The following is a 22,399-nucleotide window of genomic DNA, read 5'->3' on the forward strand; positions in this document are numbered from 1 at the left end:
ACTGCTAAGTAGATGTAGCAGCTTGGTTTTTGTGAACGCATGTGTGGGTAGTTAGTTCATACTTACATATATATTTGCTGCACATTAAGTATGTGCCTAAATACCTTAGGATAAATCTAATGAAAATCATGACAGTAAAGGAGTGATAAAACTAGCAGTTTCTGAGGGTCAGTATAGTTGATGCCTTTCCCTAAATTTGTAATAGGTATTATGTCAATTTATCCTTATAATAGTACTATTAAATGTCTCGTCCTTCCCATATCCCCCACCCCATTATCTTATAATGAAACTAAAAGTTAGAGAGGTAGAATAACTTTGCAAAGGTCCCTCAGCTGTTTCTTTGCAAAGCTTGAATTTGAACCCAAATTCACCTGACTTGAGAACCATCTCTTAGTCATTTAATAGGAATGTAGTGAAACCTATTTATTTAGAGAGTGTTGTAATGACCTTAACTCTCCAAAATTCAGGATCAAGCAAAAAAAAAAAAAAAAAAAAAAAAAAAGTAAAAAGAACAAAAAGCTTTAGTGTAAGCAGAACAATAATTTTTAACAAATCATATTATCTGTTTTTCTGTTACAAATGAGAAGGAGCCAACTAGAGACAGGTCATATTGGAAGCAGGTTGTTAGAAACAGGCTCAGTGACAGTGGAAGTGACAGCTGACAGTCTAATGTCTAGAGCAGAAATGGAAAACCTAAAAAGCAGACACAGAAGTATATTATTGTGTGGCACATTAATGACTATTCATAATGACGGTGGCTCTGAGTCATGAAGAAAGAGCTGACAATTATTTCTAATAAATTCTGATTAAAACAGCAAGAAGTGTGTAATGCATCCTCGAAAGACTCCCAGCCAAAGCAGTCTTAGGGCCACTGTATTAAAAGAGATTTGACTTCAATTTTCTGTAGAGCTTCCTTATAGAGCATCTCTCACTATCTGGAGGGACATGTTAATTGAGGACTTACTGAATAAATGTGCATGCATCAATGTATACAGTATGCAAATATGGACTATACCACAAAAATATTAGAATGAGTCTTTGTCTAACTGCTTTGATATCTTTGTTTTCAGGCCTTTGAAGGATACTAAAATTTTTCTGTGAAAGGCAAATTCATTCCCTGCTTCCCCATCTATCAGTCTTTTGACCCTTCTATTTTTCTTTCCTAATTCCACAGGCAAAGGTTTCCTTTCAACTTCCAACTTTGGTAATAAGCATTTGGTCCCTTCCATAAATGCATCTGGCTTTGCTTTTTCTTTTATATTTTAATTTCCAAACAAACAGGCAGGCACACAGGACCCTGAGCCAGGCTCAAGTAGGGAATGACATTCCTTCTTGTCTGAATGTGGAAAGAGCAGCCTTGAGAAAGAGCTCATTGTGTAGTTTCAGACCACCGGGGCTGGCCTTGCTGGTGTCTGATTCTCTCCTTCTGGACCTTAGGAACTCACCAGCGCTTCTCCAGCCCACAGATGGCCAGGATGGGATCCAGTCTTTAATGGGGCCCAATTGGCATCCAGTCCTACATCCTGGGAAGAAAGCTGGAGAAAGTTTATTTAAAAAACAAATTACAAAATAAATAAATAAATAAACCCACAAAATGCAAAGGTAGTTGAAGTAGAATGTATTTATTTTAGTCTTTTTCATCCCAAATCTGTTATTTTGAAAAATGATCTTGTCACTGTTTTGTTTTATACAATTAACAGCATTGACTGAGGGTCTTGGTGTGCTTCTGGTCAGTACTGGGCAGTATATTTTTGTGAATACCTAATGAGGATATCAGGAAGTTTGTGGAGGCCAATTAAAAGCTTTTTGTTTGTTTTTGTTATTTTAGTAAAAAAGAATTCTGAATGGAATGGTGTTGATTTTCTTTTCTTCTTCTTCTTCTTGTTTTTTTTTTTTTTTTTTTTTTTGAATGCTGGGAATCAAAGCCAGGTCCTCTCACTCACATACTATGCTAGCATTCTGCCACTGAGCAATGTCCCCAGCCCTGAATTTTTGCTTTCTGTACATTCATAAGGGAGTTTATTGAATCTTTACCTTAAGTATTAGTGGTGGTTAATGGCAACAGGACAATTATTCATTCAGTATTCAGTGAGTATTTATTGAGGACCTACTGTTATTTATTGAGGACCTACTATTTCCAAGACCCTGTGAAATACTGGGAACCCAGTGAAAAGAAGGGATATATATATATATATATATATATATATATATATATATATGTCCTCATGGGGCTTGAATTCTACTTGTGGGACACAGACCAACATAGCAAAATCGATCTCCATGTCTCTATTCTCTGTATTTATATTGAGAGAAATTGCAGAGAGTGTTAAGAAACACTGCTGACTAGTCAAAAACTGGAATTCAAATCCCCCATTTAAACTCCATCCCTGAGACTTGAGTTTCAGAACTCTCCTCTGACAGAGTTTATCTTTGGGGATTCATGTGACCCATCATATTCTGCTAAACATTGGTTTAAAGCTATTTTCTTGAAAGGACAAAAGAAAACCAGAATGTTTATGAAACAGTAAATGCCTCTACTGGCTTTCTCTCACGTTCCCTGAGAAATCATATACTGCCTTGGAGACTGGCAATTCTTGGGAATGAAAAAAATCTGTGTTACGAAACCCAGAGAACTGTGATTAGGGAAGAGACCAAAATACACTGAGGCATTCAGGAAGCAGCTCCTGATTTATGTGGTGTCCACTTGAGGGGAATGGAGATTCAATATGGAGGTCCACCAGCAAATTTTCCAGGAACATACACTTTTCTACTTCATCTTGCTGTAGGAGCTCCTGGAAATAATATTTCTTAAAAGCCATGTCTAACTACAAAAAGATGAATGTTCCTGAGCAGAGGAGAAATAAGTTTGCTTGTTTGGTCACTGACACTGTGGTTTCTCTTTAAAAATCCTTAGATCGATTTGGTTTCAAAGCTTTAATTATGCTTTTATGTTACAGTTTCCTTATTTAAGTGTCTGCTTCATGTCCATCACTCAGTACCCCCTGCCTATCTCAAAAGAGATGGATATTATTATCCTAATTGAGGAGGAGAATGCTGTGAGAATTATTAATACATAAATTTAAAAAAATTAATCTGGAAAGCACTTCAGGGTCCCTAGAGAAGCGCTACCCAAACACAAAGCATATTTAATGTTATTATTAGTTCCCCCACAGAGAAGATTAGAAGTGGAGCAGTGTATGATTTAACCAGTAAACTGAGGCAGAGAGGAGGAGTGTGGCCAAACGGGCTAGTGTGTCCTAGGGCCCTGCACTAGGGCCCACTTTCTACTTTTTCTAGTCATACATGTTAATGATTTTTCCAGAGAACTTACTTTGCCTTCCTTTGATATCTTCTTTATCATTACCTGTTCTGAACTTTTTTTTTTTAGTGCTTCTCAGCATTGAAGATGTTTAAGATATTAAATCCTAGGACTAGTAATGAAAAATCACTGGTGTGTTTTCTAGTAACCCCCATTATTTTTTTGGCCTTGTGCTTTGGCACTGCTGACTGCATTCTTTATTTTTCCACATAGTTCCACAGGTTGGAAGATGTGCATAAAGGCTTCTCTTGGGATTGCTTTCTCGTTTTTCAGGGGAATCTGTCTCAGCTTACCTTTAGTAGCAAGAAAGGGTGCTTTGGGTGTTTCTGTGTTACCAGGACTTTGAGGGTGCAGGCAATGCTGAGGAGTCAAGCTTTCAGAGGCAGCAGGAGGGTGTGAAGCCCATGTGCCAGGAATCGCAAACAGCCTAGGGGTTGTGGTTGTACCATAGTGGTCACCGGTCAGGGAAACTTGCTACTTCAGATTAGTTCCTTGCTTATGTTTCTAGACTTTCCAGAAACTCATTTTCCTGATCTGAGAACCAGGTAATAACTGTACCTGCTTGTTCATGCCACGGAGGCCGATGAAGTTTAACTTCAAGCCCAGCATATGGTAAGATAATGATAGAAGGCCATTATTGCTGAGGTCATCCTCAGGTTCACCACCATCGGCAGAGTGACACAGATAATAAATGCTTCTCAGAGGAGAAAGAATTCCCCAAACTCCCTCTTTCTCCCCGAAGATCTACAAGAGGTTGCGGTCACGTTTTTAACCTCTAGGACCATCATTTACACCACACGGCCATACCCTGAATGCTGGGAGAGGCTTTATGAGGGCCATTTGGACAGCTTTGCTCCCCTGCACCTCTTCTGGGAGTCCAGACTTGGAGGGTGGCCTCTCTGGAGTTCAGTGGCACCACCTGCCGGGCATCTCCGCTCCCGACTCCAGCACTGGTTGAGAAGCGGCCCCTTCTGCCAGGTCCACGTGTGGGCTCCGCTTTCACAGCAGTTTGGCTTTGCACCCAGAGGATGCAGAACCGCTGCAAACTTGTCGTTCTGGAAGCCTCTCCCGAGGCCCGGTGGAGATCACGTGTTTCATCTTGATGCCCCACCTACAAATTCCTTCTTCTCATCCTAACATTAACAATTTTTCATTGCTGAAGAGTTAGAGAATTCAGGGGCATGCGAGGAAAATAAAGTCACCCTTAACTTCACCTTTTAGTTTTTCTTCCATGCAGTTATATATCTAATTCTTAGAGAATCACATGAAATATCTATTGGTCCCAACTGGCATTATTCTCCTTTTAACTCTTAGCAGTATTTTTTTCTCATGAAGATGTAATATTATTCTATAACTATTTACATGATTATTATTCCCTGTGCTAGTAGAGGCATTTACCGTGCATGTGGGTGCTCACATGTGCATGTGCACATATAGACCCAGACATACACACACACACACACTCATCTAAGGAAGACAGAGGAAAACTCACATCTGAGGTTGTCAGTCTGAAATAAACACCCAACATTTAGATGTTTTGCAGGTTACTTTTCTGGTATTGCTACCTTAATATATATATTTTTTTCAATTCATCAATTCTCACTGGAGTCACAGACCTTGGGACATGCTTCTCTTTCTTACCACTTAGATTAAATGTAAGCTTGGCTCCATGTCATGCTGGGACCGCAGTGCTGACCCAGTCGGATAATCAGTATAGGAGCAACTTAGTTAAGGATTCGGAGTTAAATATGGTCAGGTTAAGAAGAATGGGCTATTATGGAAGAGTTTACAAGGCTTAGTGGAGGCAGACATCTAGTAGAGCTGTGATCTAATTTGCATCTGTATTCATTCCAGAAACATTTTGAAAATATCAAGTATAAAGCATTAGTTTAGATACTTTTGAGAGTGCAGTTGTGAATGAGACTCTGTCTCTGATCTCAAGGACTAGTGGGAGAAAAATGTAAGAAGCTCTTTATGGCACAAAACAAAATAGCCTGCTAAGAGTTAAAGTGTAAATGCTATCATTGCATAACTTTCTACAAGATGCAGGCAACTCTGTCTCACAGGACCAGATAAAACTGGAATAGAGAGAATATGTTCAGGGCTTCAGAGAACAAGCTGAGTACGATGGTAGGGCGATGTGAAGGCAGGGGATGGTGTGATGTGAACAAGGCCAAGCTGCTGGGCATGGCTGCTGTGTGTTCCTGTGTCACAGGCCCTACACTCCAGGAGGTCGAGGGGCATGGGAGTAGGACCAGAGAGGGGGATTGCTTGCAGGCTGAGCTGGGCGCCCTGCTCATTATACCAAGGAGTTAGATCTAAATATTGTAGGTAAAGGGGGCAGGCGGGGGCCTGTCAGGGCATGCCTTGAGGAGATTGCCTTTGCTAGTATTCCACAGAAGAAGCAGAAGTGGAGAGAGCCCGTTTAGAAGACCACCATCTGAGTACTCATCATCTGAATACAAATGGGGGGCAGCCTGCACGGGAGAAAGAGGGGAGGCAGAGAAGAACCAGGGGAGGCTAGTGGAGATGTAATCAACTTGATTTAAAAATCGGAGCATGAGAAAATTCAAAACCAAACCAAGTTTTCTGTTTCGAGTGATTGGAAGGGTAGCATTTCCTCCACTGAGAGTCGATGGAGGGAATCCAGGAGCAAGGAACACGTTCAGAGGTGGTAAGATGGTAGATGTAGCCCAGGCCATGTATGGCTGAGCTAGGAGGAAGACATATTTGGGATAATTCTGTGGTTCTGTTGTGAATAAAATTTGGTGTTTGGCTGGAGGGGTCAAGTGCACAGGTTTATGTAAATTTGGTGGTTAGTTCAGCTGAGGCGCTGAGCCAATGTGTGAACTCAAGAAATGTTACATAGGTAAAAAGGAGGGGAAAATGGGACAAAACTTCTAAACTTCCTAACACATGGGCAGAAAATGAAGAAAGTCAAAATAATAGGAAACCAATGAAAAGAGAAGAGCTCTGGAAGAGACTTATTTACAGCAAGAGATTGGTTTTCTTCCTAGCATTTCAAAAAATATTAGTTAGCATGTCTGCCCCTCTGCTTTCCTTATCTGACATGGGTTTTAAAAGACGGTGCATGTTAAAGTGCCTTGTAAATTATCCCACTTGGCCAGTTTTAGGTCTCTTGACATCACTGTGATAAAGAAGGTGAAGGCTTCCAGAAAAGACCAGAGCAGTGTCAGATGCTGCACAATTTCTCAATATTTATTTCTGGTTCGATTTGTTTGATTATTTGTAATTTAAGAAAGTGAAATCCAAACAGCGAATCTGCCTTCTAATTGCCCAAGAGAGTACTTTCCAAGGCACTGAGCATGTGCCCTTTGTAATACAGAAGACAGTTTTGAATTTGACAAGGACAGGAAGTAGAACCAAATCACATGGTGAGAAAGTTATCCGCCTTTGGTTTCTCTTTTAATCCTTCTGACTTGTATTTAAGGAGAAAGTCTCAGTTGGGGCAAACAAGTCTTTAACATCTAATTCTAGCTAATCTCCTTTCTCAATAAAACCCATGCATTGACACTATCCAGCTAGAATTGAACATCATATTAACTTTAAAATTACTGTGTACAATAGCTTCTTATTTGGGCAGGGGAACATCAGTTTTTCAATTATGGTAGAAATTTAAAGTTTCCTTATAAAATAAGTTCTTAAACAAAAAAGTACTTGATTAAAAAAAAAAAAAAAACTAAGCATACAATCGTACAGGTGGTTGAACACTGAAAACCTGGTATTTAGAAGTTGGGAAAGGTTAAACTTTAGGGAGCCCATCCTGTCTTGGCTGGGCTGCTCAGAGCGGCTGCCCTTGGTTCACCCAGGATTCATTTTAAATGTTCACTAATATAATATTTGATACTTTGAGTGATTTGTAAATAAGCCTGCAAGTTCAGATTGATCGAAGTTAGTGGAAATGCTTTTGCTCTATAAGCTGTGGATATCATGTGTCAGTGGTAGGGGTGCTTCCAAGAACGACATCTACAGTGGGGAAAATATTAACTAGTTCATTTTCTAATGAGGACTCAGATTCTGACCTCCTTGGGGAAAGGTGGTTGTTTCAAGAAGGAATCTCTGTTTTAGACAGGGTGATTGATTAAAATTGAAAATGAAATTGTAAATGGAAATTTGCTTGAATTTCCTGAGTTGAAAGCTTTATGCTAAAATCTTACCCTCTGTAGTTTCACTGTCTTAATATCTAATCAATGTATAAAGTCCAAGAATTTTGTTCCTTGGTGTAAGCTCACAGGCACTAAGTCCTTATCCCCAAAAAGAAATTCTCATCCTCTATTTACTGATATCTGTCCATCTCTTAAAACTTTTTCCCCCAAGAAAACAAAGAGTAGGTGAAGCATTATTTAACTGGCTAAAAGTTCTTCTAAGTATTATTGTGAATGAATGTTAATCTAAATCTTCATTAACTCTTAAACAGAGAAAAATACCACTTATTTGGAATACGGGACCATGGTGATCTCACTCTCAAAAATACAGCAAAGTTTCAGGCAAAAAAATGAAAAGTAGAGATGCCGAGGGGTTAGGAAAAAATCCACCCAGCCTCCAGGTCTGAAAAATCATGTTTGGTACCATGTTTAAAAACTTTTCACAAGAGCAATTCTTCTCAGTGAATGAGTGAAAGGAAGCTTTTGACTCTCTCTTTGTGTGTGTGTGTGTGTGTTGGAAAATGAACCCAGGGCCTCACACATGCTATAAACACTGAGTGACACTATGAGTCTTCCCTGTTATTTTAGAGGAACATTTTAGAGATTACAAGGGTAAAATTGTATAAACAATTTAACCATTTGAAAATTCTGTTTTCACATCTGAAAAAAAAAAAAAAAGCATAAAAATACACCATTATCCTGATGAAATTAGTATTTGTAGATGAAGTCCCTAGGATTGGGACTGAATAAGTGTTGGTTCCCAACCTTGATCTAATACCATCTGCAGAGTTGAGATTAGCATACACTTGATTTTAAAAGATCATCTTTTACTACCCTTCAAAACCTCTTTCCTCTGCTATTCTGTACACAATATTAAATTTGATTTCTTAATTTCTATACTTAGGGATTACAAGAGCAGATTAGAAGGTTTAAAGAATACCAGGAGGAAAAAGATAAAGGAATGGAATAAAAATCAAAATAATTTCACAATCGTAGCTATTGGGAAGCACCGAGGGCACAAAAGCGGCTCTTCATACCTCAGCAGTCGCTTAGAGCTTTTCTGTATTACAGCAAGATATAATACTGGGTATTCCAAACGATGATCTAGGTTTATCAAGGTTAAGTTGAATTGCATATACTTTGCATGTCTTAGAGAGCGTACAATGCAGTTTGGAAGAATTTCAATGTGAAAAGAACAAAGTTTTAAGGTGGTATTTCTTTTGCTTTCATGGGTAAACCCTTCGCTGTCCAAAACACTTTGCCAAGGGAAGGAGTGGATTCAGTCTCCAGGAGTCCCTCAGGGCCTGGGTTTCTTGAAGTATCTTTTGTGTATCTTCTGCAAATAAGTTCTGACTCCACATGTCCTGTGGGAGAGGTTAAGGCATTTCTTTTTTCTTTTTTTTTTTTTCCATAGCTTTATGGAGGTAAAATTAAAGTACAATAAAATGCATATATTTGAAGAGTGCAATTTGATCAGTTTTGACATGGATGTAACAAATATGATCAATATAAAAAGCATTTCCATCACTTTTTGAAATTTGAAATAATTCAGATTGTGTTTCCTGAATGATTTATTACATGGGAAATCAATCACCTTAAGATATATAGAACCCCACCCCTACATGTCAACTATTTCAAAATTAAATGGCACACTTATAAATATCTCAGAGGTCAAGGAAGAAAGCACAAGAAAAGTAAATAAAAAGTGTTTTGAACTAAGTGATAATAAAAGCTTAAAATAACAGGATCTCTGGAATGCAACAGTACTCAGATGAACATTTATAACTTAAAGAACTTGTATCACCCCAATTAGAATGGCGATTATCAAGAACACAAGCAACAATAGGTGTTGGCGAGGATGTGGGGAAAAAGGTACACTCATACATTGCTGGTGGGGTTGCAAATTAGTGCAGCCACTCTGGAAAGCAGTATGGAGATTCCTCAGAAAGCTTGGAATGGAACCACCATTTGACCCAGCTATCCCACTCCTTGGCCTATACCCAAAGGACTTAAAATCAGCATACTACAGAGATACAGCCACATCAAAGTTCATAGCTGCTCAATTCACCATAGCCAGATTGTGGAACCAACCTAGATGCCCTTCAGTTGATGAATGGATAAAGAAACTGTGGCGCATATATACAATGGAATATTACTCTGCCATGAAGAATGATAAAATTATAGCATTTGCAGGCAAATGGATGAAATTGGAGGATATCATGCTAAGTGAGATAAGCCAATCTCAAAAAACTAAAGGACGAATGATCTCGCTGATAAGCGGATGAGGACATATAATGGGGGGTAGGAGGGGTTAGCGTTAGGGTTAGGGTTAGGTTTAGGGTTAGGGATAAGGAGGGTGGTAAGAATGGAGGAAGGAAAGACTGTATAGAGGGAAAAGAGGGGTGGGAGGGGTGGGGGGGAAGGAAAAAAAATAACAGAATGAATCAAACAACATTGCCCTATGTAAATTTATGATTTTTAATAAAAAAAAAGAACTTGTATCAGAAAGAAACTAGAAAAACAATCAAATTATTTTTAAATTATGTAGTAGGGAGAAAAAAATAAGAGTAGGAGCAGAAATATATGAAATAGAGAAGAAATGATACAGCTAAAATTTTGATAAAGATCAAACAATTCTAATCAAGAAAAAAAGCAAGAACACCAAAATTAATATCAATGGAAAGGGAACTATCAAACTAATGCTACAGATGCTAAAAATATATTAAGATAATATTACAATTGCATGCCAACATATGTGATAGCTTATGTAACATGGTCTATATTAGAGAAGGATCCATGTGCAGCTGAGAAGAAAGTGTATTTAATCATTGATGGATAAAATATTCTGTATATGACTGTTGTCTAAATTATCAATTGTATTTTTTACTTCTATAATTTCCTTATTTAGTTTTTGTTTGGAGGAGGATAAGGCATTTCTAATTCCTAAGTTAACGTGATTTTTTTATCCCGATGCCTTTTCTTTGTATTTCAAGGAGCATTTGATAGAAATTACTTGTGAACTTTAAGAAAAGCAACTTCCTCCCCTTTTTTTCCCCAGGATCTGGCATTAGGGCAACTTACCCGGGGAGGGTGGACCCAGGAATCATTCCCTTAGCTCAACCAGACTGGAACAATGTTCCAGGGGGCTCTGGAGGTCTGGAACTCCAGATCACAGATGTAAACCTCATCCTTCTAAGGTGTAGGGTCACTTGGTGAAGCCACTAGACTTTTCCGGACTCTTGTATTTATTTGGCTATTTTTGGTGTCAAATGTGATTCTCTGGGCAAAACACTTGAACTAAGCCTGGGTTGCCCCTTTAGAGTTTCCCCATGAGAACAGCACAAAAATAAGTTAGTATGAACTCGTTGTAGATGGTGTACAGGATCCACGATACGCAGACTTAGTACCACAAATATTGAGCTAAGTGCATCTGAAAGGAGTCAAGGAATGAGCAATTGCCGACCTCATAGAGAGAGAGAGAGCATGTAGAATCCAGCACCATCAAATTCAACCAAATACCAGGGCTGGATTTTTCAAAGAAACAGATAATGCCTGTTTTATGGCCATTAATAACATTTTAGTTATATACACAGAGATAAGAGTAATAAAAAATAAATTCAGCTTTATAGGCTAATCTGATTGCCAACAGAGTTCAGAAATGAACCTTCTCATTGTGTACAGGGCATCGCATAATGGACCAGTGACCATTCTGCAGCCCTCTCCCCAAACTTCCATTTCCCTTTTATGGAGAGTCCTTAGTTCTGCCAGATCCCTAAGCTGTTCCAGGGAGCAGATTCTTTGGTTTCCCCTTTAAAGCTCTTTGACGGTGCCTCTGGTAGTTAATGCACCAAATGGTCTTCAGGGGCATTTCATATGCGTGCTCTGCAGCTAATCAGGGTGCCTGGGCCTACTGTTTTCCTGCCTCTGTGATTTCCACATGTTTAAGGGCTCAGTTCAAACACCAGTCTCATCCATTTTGGAGAGGCATGGCAGAGTTCTGATTTGAGTGACTGTTTCGAACAGAGATTTTCCAAAGGATATCCTGGGGTAGATAAATCATTTCATTAGGCCAGGTTCCCTTTTCAAACCAGGAAGCACAGTGCCTGCCGTGTAGGAAAGCCCAGATAATGTTGTTATGGCTATACTCAGCGCACTTGTAAATATTGTTGTCACTGTCTTTTATACAAGTTCCATCAAGATTGTGTTTAAACCTTGACAGGTTAATTATGTGTTTTAAAGCTTTGTTTATGGACAGCTGATAGGGAAGCTGTGAAATGAGTCCTTTGCATGTAGCAGTGACCATCTCCCCGCTACATTGTCTCCTCCAGTTGATCACTCCTCACGCCATCCGTGTGCAGACGCCTCCTCGGCACATCCCTGGAGTTGTGGAAGTCACCTTGTCCTACAAATCCAAGCAGTTCTGCAAAGGGACACCAGGCAGATTCATTTACACAGGTAAGAACGGCTCTAGATGGAGACTGCAGGGCTGTCTTTCCGGTGTGGTCTTTCACTTTCTCTTCCATGCGTGTGTGTGTGTGTGTGTGTCTGTGTGTGTGTGTGTGTGTGTGTATTTAAATCTAGCTTCTGTTAGGACCTACTTTCTTTCTCCATGTCATCAGATGTATGGCCAGATGAGTCGCTTTGATTATTATTAAAGAATTCATGTAGGTGTCTATGTTGAAATAATTGGTTGGATACCTAAAGCACAGCATGAAGAATAATAGGAAGAGGAGTGCTTGCTAGCCAGTGCTGAGGTCTCTGGAGGGTAAGCCAGCGGTTGGGGTTTGCTTGCCTGTGGAGTAGGCGCTGTGCTGTAACTTTCTTCTAGCCTGCTTGTAGTATTCGTATTAAATACAGTTGGTAGTTTTCATGTTTAGTTCTGGGCTGGTGCCTTCTTCCCCAGTAAACTGCATTTTGTCCTCCCAAAGCAGCCTTGGCACAAGGACCCGCCTTGTGGTAAGAAGCTAGGGTTACAGGGTGAATATGAATTCCCTCCCATCACATGGAGGGAAGCAGGCAGGATCTGGAAAGGCAGGATGTGGAAATACATCCAGTGCATAGTCTGAATGCCCCCCAGATTGTAGTGTGCAAACCGAACACCCAGGGATCTTTTTACAACTGGGATTCTGCTGGAGTAGATCTGGGCAGAACCTGAGACCCTTAGTTGCTTACAGGCTTGAAGGCAGCCTACGCTGCTGGTCAAAGGACCACACGTGGAGTAGTGAAGTTTGGGGCCCCTCTGGTTAGTATCAGTCATCCCTCGCTGTCTCCATGAGCTGGTCCCAGGTCTCCCCTACTCAACAAAAGACCTCCAGGCCAGAGTAAGAACAGAGGGAAGCTGCTTTCACATAAAGAGATTCCAGAGAAGTAAAGGAATAACTGTGTTAACACATCCTAATTATAACCATACAATTAAATGGACAGACTTTATTTTGCTATGACATTTGCCTCAAAGCATCTTTCCTATGTATTTTAATACTAGAAACAAAATCAAACATGCGTCTTAGTCGGTCTGTTTCTTTCTCTCAAAATTATAAAAACAATTAATGCATCCTGACCCTTGGAAATGCCTCCCAGCCCTTTAAACAAAATGCAGGTTTGGTGCCTGCCTGACGATTAGTTTTAGTTAATTGAAAATTATAGGATTGACCCAAGAGGAAAATTTTGTTTGCACTCCAATCACTTTTACAAATTAAGGAAAATTACCACAATTTTGTTTAGCTAAGGTTTCACACTGAGTTCAAGAAATTAGCTCAGCTATCCCAACAAAGTCAGCACTTTGTTAGTGAGCACTTGAAAAAATAATAGTCTATCTGGAGTTTTGTGGTGTACACAAACGAAGCATAGAGAAAGCTATGATGCTTTATAGAAGTAGGCCAAGTGTTTTTAATTAGGCTCATTGGTTCAGCGTAAGTTTTGAAGAACAATCAAACTAGCAGATTAGCTGTTTCTTTTAAAGCTAGGATTTCTTGCCATTCATTTTTCCCATGAGAACTTCCACATAGCACTATTTTTTTTTTTTTTTTTTACAAGCCTCATTATGGGCCTGCAGGAAAAGGACCAATTGAAATTTCTGATACTGTAACATTCCCCACCATCATTCCAATGGATGGGAGTTTTTCACAATGTTCCTCACTGAACTTGGTGTTCTGGAACATATTACAAAACCACAGAGGCCAATGTTTTCTCTGAGGAGTTTGGACTCTGTTTCTGGCCGAAAACATTTAGGCCTCGCTGGCTGCTTATTTACCCTGCTATTAAGAACAAGAAAAGGAGAAGAAAAAGAAGAAAATGCTTGTGTAGTGGGGAGGTACAGGAGGCAATCAGCCATGGTTTCCGCTTTGGTGACAATGTCCCTGCCCATTAATGGTTCCATTTTGTGGTCAGGTCTCATTTAGAAGAAATTATTTTTAATCAGTGTTCAACAAAATATCCCCTAGAGCCACCTGGCCGTAAAAGTTGCAAAAAAAAAAAAAAAAAAAAAAGAAGAAGAAGAAAAAAAAAGTCATCCCCATTAAATTACTTAAGTTCTCAGAAGAAAATAGCTAGGGACCCATCATTATTTGGAGGTTTTTTTTTTTTTTTTTTTTTTTAACCATTAAAAAAATTGCCGTCAATTTAAGAAATCACATCTGGGAAAATCTGTATCAGACTGAAATTAAGATCAAAGAGAAAAGCAGCAGATTTGCAAATCTAGGAAAGGAGTGAAGAAAAAGAATGATAATCTGGTGTGTGTAAATGTGTGTACGTGTGTGGGAAATTTAAAATGGGAAAAGAGGTCCTGCGGCCCTGCTTGAAACTGTGGGCAAAGGACAAGGAGGTTTAGTTTTCTAAGTATTCTAGGAAGAGTCTATTATCACCCTGTGTTGGGAAATAAAGATTTGAAGAAAACTCACCACCACAGCTGACTGTTAACGGTTACTGTGACATATCCTCATTTCTAACAAAAGCAATCTCTGTTAATTGGTGAAGCTGCACATGGGCCTCATAATCATCAGCATTGAAGGCCTTTGCCTCGGGACTCTTGTTCAGCGCTGGGGCTACTGTCCCCTGTGATTTACTCAGTTTACCTCTCTGCCTGTCACCACTTACTAGGCAAGGCATGGAGAGGGGTCATAGAACTTCTCTGTTCTTTGTATCCAAACAACTGCTCAGGTCCTTGTAAATGCACAGGGCCCCCTCCTCTGTCCACCCACAGAAGTTCACACTTCATTTTCTTTAATATCCATAGTATTTCAAGATGTGAGGCTTGGTTTTCTGAATCGAGTGAGCTCACCCTCTTGTTTATTAGCAGAATGTCACTTGGAATTTTTCCCTTAAAAAAAAAAATCATAGATCCAAAAAATAACATCCCCAATTAAGGGAGTCTTGCAGCTTTCAATGTGTGTAGGAGAGAGTTTGGGTGTATGGATGTGGAAGGCTCTAAAAACTTATACTTATTAAAAAAAAAAAAACCCAGACAGCAACCCGATCTAATCCATGCAAATAAAGTAGTCTTTTGGGGACTGTGGAGAAAATTTGACTGCAAGCTGTCTCCCCTTGTAAGGATGGGGAGAGCAGCTCTCTGTCATTGGCCTCAGACCAGAGTTACACAAGGAAGTCTTGTCCTCCAGATGTATGATGCTCGTATGTTTGTAGTAAATTCCAATTTAATGGAATAAAAAAGCTCAATAGCACATTCCAGAATTTACTTTATTGTGTTGTTACTCTTATGTAAATGAAAGGCATGGCTGATCTTAAATTTTAAATCATCTTTCCAAGACAAGGACATAAAAGCCCTTTCTAATCTCAGGATTGTTTTGCAAGCTCTAGGATCATGTGCCTAGCCCGTCTGGCCCCAAATCCACCATCCCTCACTGCCACGTGCAGGTCTCCCTAATACCTTGGGTGTTCTCACGGCTGATCTTCTTGCTGCTGTTAAAGCCTTAAGCGACTTGCATCTCTTAAAATCATGATGTCTCCCGCTAAGCCCCGAGTGTCCTTGGATGCTGATGCAAGATTCTCAGAAGCCTTTAGGTGCTCCTTCAAGGTTCTTAGAATTAATTAGTTTTCCTGATAAGAAGTGGCCAAATCCAAATGCAGGTTTTGCCTTCATTCCAGCTACTTCCTCATGGAAGAGGCCCCTATGGGGAAAAGGTGAGTGGAAGTCTCCATTAACCATCATCTGGCAGCCCAGATGTGCAGTTAGAACACTACTCTGATCCTTTCCAGTGTCCCATTTCAAACATGTTCCACCCAACTGCCAACTAATCCAAGCCCCTGCATCATAGTCTCAGAATTTATCTTGAAGTAAAAATTCTTCCTGGAAATTTCTCCTGGTTGAACCCTGTGCCCAGAATAACCTCACAGCCTTCCCGGTGACACAGCACACTGCTGTGCATGAGGAGGGGCTATTTTGACCCAAAATGCTCTATGGCCCTTAATGACTCTTACCATGACTTTCAAGTTTTCCTTTCCTTCTTCTTCTTGCTACTTCCTTCATCTTTGATCTTGTATGTGTGCTTTGTTTGATCCTTCATCCCCTGCTCCATCTGTCCCTCTTCTTCTATCCTCCCTTTTTCCCCCTCTTCTCATCTTTCTTTCCTCACTTCCAAGAAGTCAGCATAGTGTAGTGATTGATGTTTGGGTTTAAGATGGAGGATGTAGGTTGAAATCTTGTCTTTATCACTTACTAGAGAGTTATTCTTGAAGAAACTGTATGATGATTCTGAACCATCATCACCTTATCTTTACAAGAGGATAATAATACCTTGCTAAGGTTGTTCTTAGGATCAGGAAATTTTATGTATAGTGCCTAGAAGGGGGCCAGATTCTGGTAGTTTCTACTAATAAATGGTGGTCACTTTTTTTTATATGTTGCTGACTCCCTACCATAGAGCAAATAGTTCACATATGTTGTTTATCATCATCATCTTCCTGGTGGTCTAAGAAATGTCCTTTAGAATTTTTAGTAATAGAATTGTAGACACCAGCAAATTAAAGAAATAACACTAATCAACCACAAATTTACAAAGTGTGAAATAGCATTTTGTATATTAATAAAAAGGCTTATAAATGTAAATGTAACAATTTGGTTATATATTATGATATTTTCTGTTGCTACAACAAAACACCTGAAACTGAGTACTTATAAAGAAAACAGGTTTATTCAGCTCACAGTTTTGGAGACTAAAAGTTCAAGATCAAATGATCCCATCTCTGTCCTCTGGTAAGGCCAGTTGACTGCATCGCAATATGGCAGATGGCATAGTAGCAGGAGCATATGTAAGAGCATTACATGACAAGACAAGAAGCCAGAGGGATTCAGGGTTTAGGTTCACTATTTTTGTAATGGCTCACTCTCATCACGATCCCACAATAATTACATTAATCCCTTCTTTTTTTATTTGAAAAAAAATTTTTATTTTTTATTTTTAGTTATACATAACAGTAGGATGTATTTTGACATATAATATATATATGGAGTATAATTCCACATTTTTGTGGAAAAAAATGGGAAATCATGATGTGGAATTCCTCTGGTCATATATTCATATAAGAACATAGGAAAGTGATGTCCAATTCATTCTACTGTCTTCCTGTTCCCATTCCTGTTCCTTCTCTTCTCTTTGTCTAATCTGTTGAACTTCTCTTCTTCCCTCTTCCCCTGCTTATTGTGAATTAGCATCTGCATACCAGAGAGAACATTCAGTCTTTGTTTTTTGGGGGGATCAACTGACTTCACTTAGCATGATAGTCTCCAGTTCCTTCCATTTATTGGAAAATGTCATAATTCCATTCTTCTTTATGGCTGAGTAAGATTCCATTATGTATGTATACCATGTTTTCTTTATTCATTCATCTGCTGAAGGCCACCTATGTTGGTTCCATAGCTTAGCTATTGTGAATTGAGCTGCTATAAACATTGATGTGGTTGTGTCTCTGTAGTATGAAGATTTTCAGTCCTTTTGTATATGCCAAGGAGTGGGATCACTGGGTCAAATGGTGGCTCCATTCCAAGTTTTCTGAGGAATTGTGATACTACTTTCAGAGTGGTTGCCCCAATTTGCAGTCCCACCAGCATACATTAATCCCTTTCAAGGGCAGGCCCCTTTTGGCCTAATTCCTTTCCACTAGATCCCACCGCTTCATACATTCACATTGAGTGCCAAGACTTCGGTATATGAATCCTTTGGAGGACAAACCATGTCCATATCATAGCAGGTCATAACAAATATTTGCTTGGGATTGGCCTCAACCAATAAATATTTTTTCATAAGTCAGCCCTGATGTGATTTGAAAACTTCTCTGGTATTGATTTCTTTTAGGAACAATATATACCTGTTCTCCTGTTTCTGTCTAAGATGTGGACCTCTACTCTGGAGGTCATAGTACTACAGGTGCAGCCCATCCTCAGCCCACTTCAGGTGTTCAGGTTACAATCAGCTGCAGCTCCAGGTTCAAGAGGTTGCAGGCGAGAAAGTTCTGCGCTTAGTTCTTGGGAATCTCCTCCACATAATGGAAGCTGCCACTTGGGGTTGAACAAAGTGATCAGTGTTAAGGAAGAAGTGGAGAGTTAGAGCCTAATGAATCTCCTGCTTTTTGGCTTCTCCTTACACGGATTCATTGCCAAATTAAGCTTCTGAAAAGCCACTCTTATCATTGCTCTGCAGAGAAACCTTCCTTGTTTGCTCACTGTATGTAAGATAGAGTCGAAAGCTCTGCACTTGGCATTCACAGCTCACTCTGCTCTGGGAGCTGTATTTTCTCAGCTCCATTCAAGCAAGGCTCCTTACTGTTCTCAAGCTCACTTCATAGTCTGCTACTTTGAACATATTAATTCCCTTTAGCACAAGTACAGTTCAAACTCTTTCCTCTGAGCATTCCCTGGCCTCTGTGGTGCAGTGGACAGAACATTTGGTCAAGAGCAGAAGCCTGTGTTCTAGCCCCAGCTTTTCTGCTGACTGGCTCCAAGACTTAGGACAAGTTGCATATGTATTCTGGACTCCAGTTTCTACATTGTAAAATAAGCCAATTGGATCAGGTGACTTTGATATTCCCTGTGGCTTGTCCTGATTGACTACAAGAGTCTCTGTCCTTGAATCTCTTTTGTCCCATATGCTTAAACCACTCATTCATCATTAACTTCCTTACGCCCATAGCTCTCTTGTTCTGTTCTTAGGCAGAAAAATCAGAAAAAGTGATTTACTAACTTCATGAAGAAAAAAATACCCCTCCCCAATCTTAAACCCTTTTTACTCTGTGTTGAAGCAAGTTGACTCAGTATCTTACAATAGATGTTTTCTAATAATTGATTGACATATTACCCAGGATCAATGGGTCCTCATTGATTTTTGTGCTCTGGATGACACAGGATGTAAATAAGAGCTGTTAATTAAGAATCTATCCCTTTTCACTTGACGTTTTCATGCACAGAACCTAGTAGTTGGGATTTCTGTTAAAGAACAAATGGGATTAGATTTATACTGTAAATATTCATTTTCTCATCTTTAAAGTAGAGATATTTTAATGGTACCTTTATTTAAGGAACAAATAGTCAATGTAAATAATGCAATCCTGACAGTTTCTGGTCCAGTATGAATGCTGCCCTCAAATAAACCCCAAATGAGAAGAACTGATAAGAGTGTTATTTCAGTTGAAAATCCAACCAACTGGTCACTGGAGCGCACTCAGATATTATATCAGCTTTCATGATCAAAGCATCATTTCTTTCTAGGTATTGGAGTAGGAATCAGAGTCCTGAGTTTTAGTTCTGATTCTACCACTTCATTGATTTACCTCATGAACGTCTGCAGATGCTTGTTCTATTCTAGGCAATGCTCCAAACTGGTTCTAATCAACATCCTGAAACGATGTTCAGTAAACCAGACACAGTTCTGTCTACATCGATTGTATGGTCTAAGAGGGAACATGGATTTTAATAAGTTTACTATTTCAGACCTGATATGTGTTCAGAGAGACCAGAACGGGGTTTCAGATAAGCCTATGACAAAGGAACTCTGAAGAGTCAATTAGAGATATTTTTTCTCTCTCAGGAAAGGGTGTGTAAACTGAGGTCTGAAGGATGACCAACAGGTAGCAAGGGTTGAGGAAAGATGGGGTCCAGGGAAACCAAATGAATGTTCCAGAAGGTGGAACAGGCACAAAGACATTGGGTGGGAGGCATTGCAGCATCTTGAAGGGTTGTATGAAATCCAGCTAGGCTGAAACATCAAGGAAGGAGGAGGAAGGTGAGGGAGAAGTTTGGAGAAGTGGGCAGGGAGAAGTACCTGGAGAGGAATTTGGTGGAATCTTCAGAGCAATGGACAGTTCTTACAGTGATGGGTGCTCCTGCAAGACATCTGAACAGGACTGTGTCTCCGTTTCACAAGAAGAGTAACTCTGGCCAGATGAAACAGAGACCAGAGTGGATGTTGGAAGACGTCTTAGGAGGCCATCACAGGTAGTCAGAAAAAAGAGATTTGGCGACTTCGTTTAAGGTGGTAATGGGTGGAGATGGAAGTAAGAGAATTCCAGAGGTATTGAAGAGGAAGAAAGGAAATGACTTTGAGATGCTTTAGATATAGGAGGCAGACGAGGGAGACAAAGGGGTTAAGGCCACCAGATGTCTTCCTCAGCTTGACATGGTGGGGCCATCTCCCTTGTGCTTCCCAAGGGTCTTGTGATTATCAGTGAAAGAATGGGCATAAAAATGTTTTGCAGAGGGTGATATTCTACACATATGTTAACTGTTATGAAGACAGGCCTACACAAGCTCAGGAAGAATCGGAGAAGAGGAAGGCAAGAATGTGTTTTCTTTTTTATCAGATTGTTTTCACTTAGGATTCGGCTGAAAGGACTGTGTAATGAACACTTGACTGGTAGTTCTGCCTTCACGGTGTCCTAATTGGAAAAGACCCAGTAAGAAAGAGAAATTTACAGGCTGCTCCTCTCCACATGTCTTGAACATGACTCCAAATAAGCCATTTACACACAAAGGAAAGAATTCAAGGCAGAGGGAATGTTTATTCTTTCTGCTTTTGTGATACAAAGAATGGGTCCTCCTCTCCACTGAAGGGAGTTTTTTGTTTTGTTTCGTTTTTAACAAAATGTGATTTTTTTTTTCCTGATCTGATGTACATTTTGATGTGATCTGTGGTTCTGAATCTGCTGGCACTTACACAGTTAAACACCGGGTGCATGGTGGGCACAATGACTGCAACCAAAATCACTAAAAGTAACCATTGCACTTCAGTGGCATCTATAAAATGCAAGCCATTTCTGCAAAGAATAAAGCCTGTCTGAAGGAAGCATGTTATTTTGCATATTTTATGTATACACTTTCCAAGAATTACGACCTTTCTTTCCTATTTGGAGTGGAGTATAATCAGGGCTTGAGTAGCTAGTGTAACAGGATCATTAAAAGGGATATTTTCACTGACATTAGAGGTCTAAATGGCCACAAGGCCCTATATACAACCTTGGCTTTCCCCCCCTTCTACCCAGAGTTAATAAGTGATAAGGCTGGGAGAGAGATAAATCACAGAAATCCCTGTCCAAAGAAAACATATTGACTACAGCCAAGCAAATAACAGACCAGAAGGAACAATCCCATTCATCATTCATGTAATAGGGACATAAAGTATTTCCTAGCCATGAAATCGTATAGGAGGAAAAGGCAGATAAGCTGCCCAATCTAAGGCATGTGATTTGGTTATTAAGGGACATGAACTATTTGTCACATGGCTTTAATCTTTAAGATGTGTTGCCATTTCTGAACTATAAATTTTGGGTAAAGGATTAGAAAGCTATTAACAATAAAGGTAGGAACTGAGCTTTATATGTATTCTTGCCAGTGTCATGCAATACAATAAAGTCTTGAACCTCTAATCTTTTTAGTATGATATAACATGATTTGGTTTTCAAAGCCAATAAACTATTGGAAGTTTTCAAGGATTTGTTTTTTTTTTTTTTTTTTTTGGTTTTGGTTATGGTTGTTTTTAGTCCGGCAGCGCTGTGATAAATTAACCCTTCAACTTTTAAACTGTGTATCTTGAATTTTCTCTAATATCTTGGGTTGGGAAGAGGGAACGAAAAGAAATTTCTTTTTCTCTTTTTCTAAGAGTTATTCCTGATACTGGTAGAGGGTTATTTTCTGTTTCATTTGTTTGCAGTTGTGTGGAATGATGGTCCTTCTGTTGGTTGTTAGAGCTTAGAGGCGTGGTGCCCACTATAGCATTAAAAATTGTATTTCTTTCTTTATTGCAAAATACTACATACTGATTTCTGATCACTTAGGAAGCACCGATAAAAAATAATTAAAATGATATTGGAATGCCCCCATTACTTCCAGTTTTTTAAAACATAACACTCAATAAACGTGAGCTATTAATAATATTTTTAATGATATGTATCTCACAGACCTTTTTCCTATTCATAGATCTACCTCATTACCGAGTTAGAGGAATACTTTACATAATATTATGTAATTTGATTTTTCATTAAGCAATATCAAATATATCAGGGTATTATTATTAATTTAAAGCAATTTCTGGTCTTTGATAATCACTGCATGCCTCAGCAGGACCTGATAGTGAGGTATGTTCTTACTTCCATGTTGAAGCGTAGGCACTTTGGGTTTGGGTTCTCATGTCTCTTTGGTTTTTGCTTTGGACAATCTGCAGCAAAGGGTCAGTAGTCCTATTACCAGGGCAGCATGAGGTCAGAAGTCTGAGATCGCCATTTTGGATGGAATTCATGAGCTATTCCCAAATGAGTGAGTGTTTGTTGCTCCAGGACCCTTTGTCCTTAGAGACTGGGGCCAGCTCCCAAAAGGACAGTCTGCACAAATAGCATGGAGCTGTCTCCACCTTCCACCTCCAGAGTCAAGAAATTCCGCATGCTTTTTCCCCTGCTCCAAGAAGCAGACTGTACT

At 39.5% G+C, this 22,399-nt stretch overlaps 1 protein-coding gene across 6 annotated transcripts in view; it reads left to right on the forward strand.

Moving 5' to 3' along the window:
- EBF1 (EBF transcription factor 1) overlaps positions 1-22,399 on the forward strand; it is a 383,569-nt gene that overhangs the window by 291,204 nt on the left and 69,966 nt on the right. For all 6 annotated transcript variants that reach the window (XM_079144601.1, XM_079144602.1, XM_079144603.1 and 3 more), the window contains one exon: positions 11,814-11,940. In XM_079144601.1, the coding sequence (XP_079000727.1) occupies positions 11,814-11,940 (127 nt within the window). The remainder of the gene's footprint in view (positions 1-11,813; positions 11,941-22,399) is intronic.

The sequence above is a fragment of the Sciurus vulgaris genome (genome assembly GCF_902686455.1).
Source record: "Sciurus vulgaris genome assembly, chromosome: 6".
In the NCBI taxonomy this organism is placed as follows: Eukaryota; Metazoa; Chordata; class Mammalia; order Rodentia; family Sciuridae; genus Sciurus; species Sciurus vulgaris.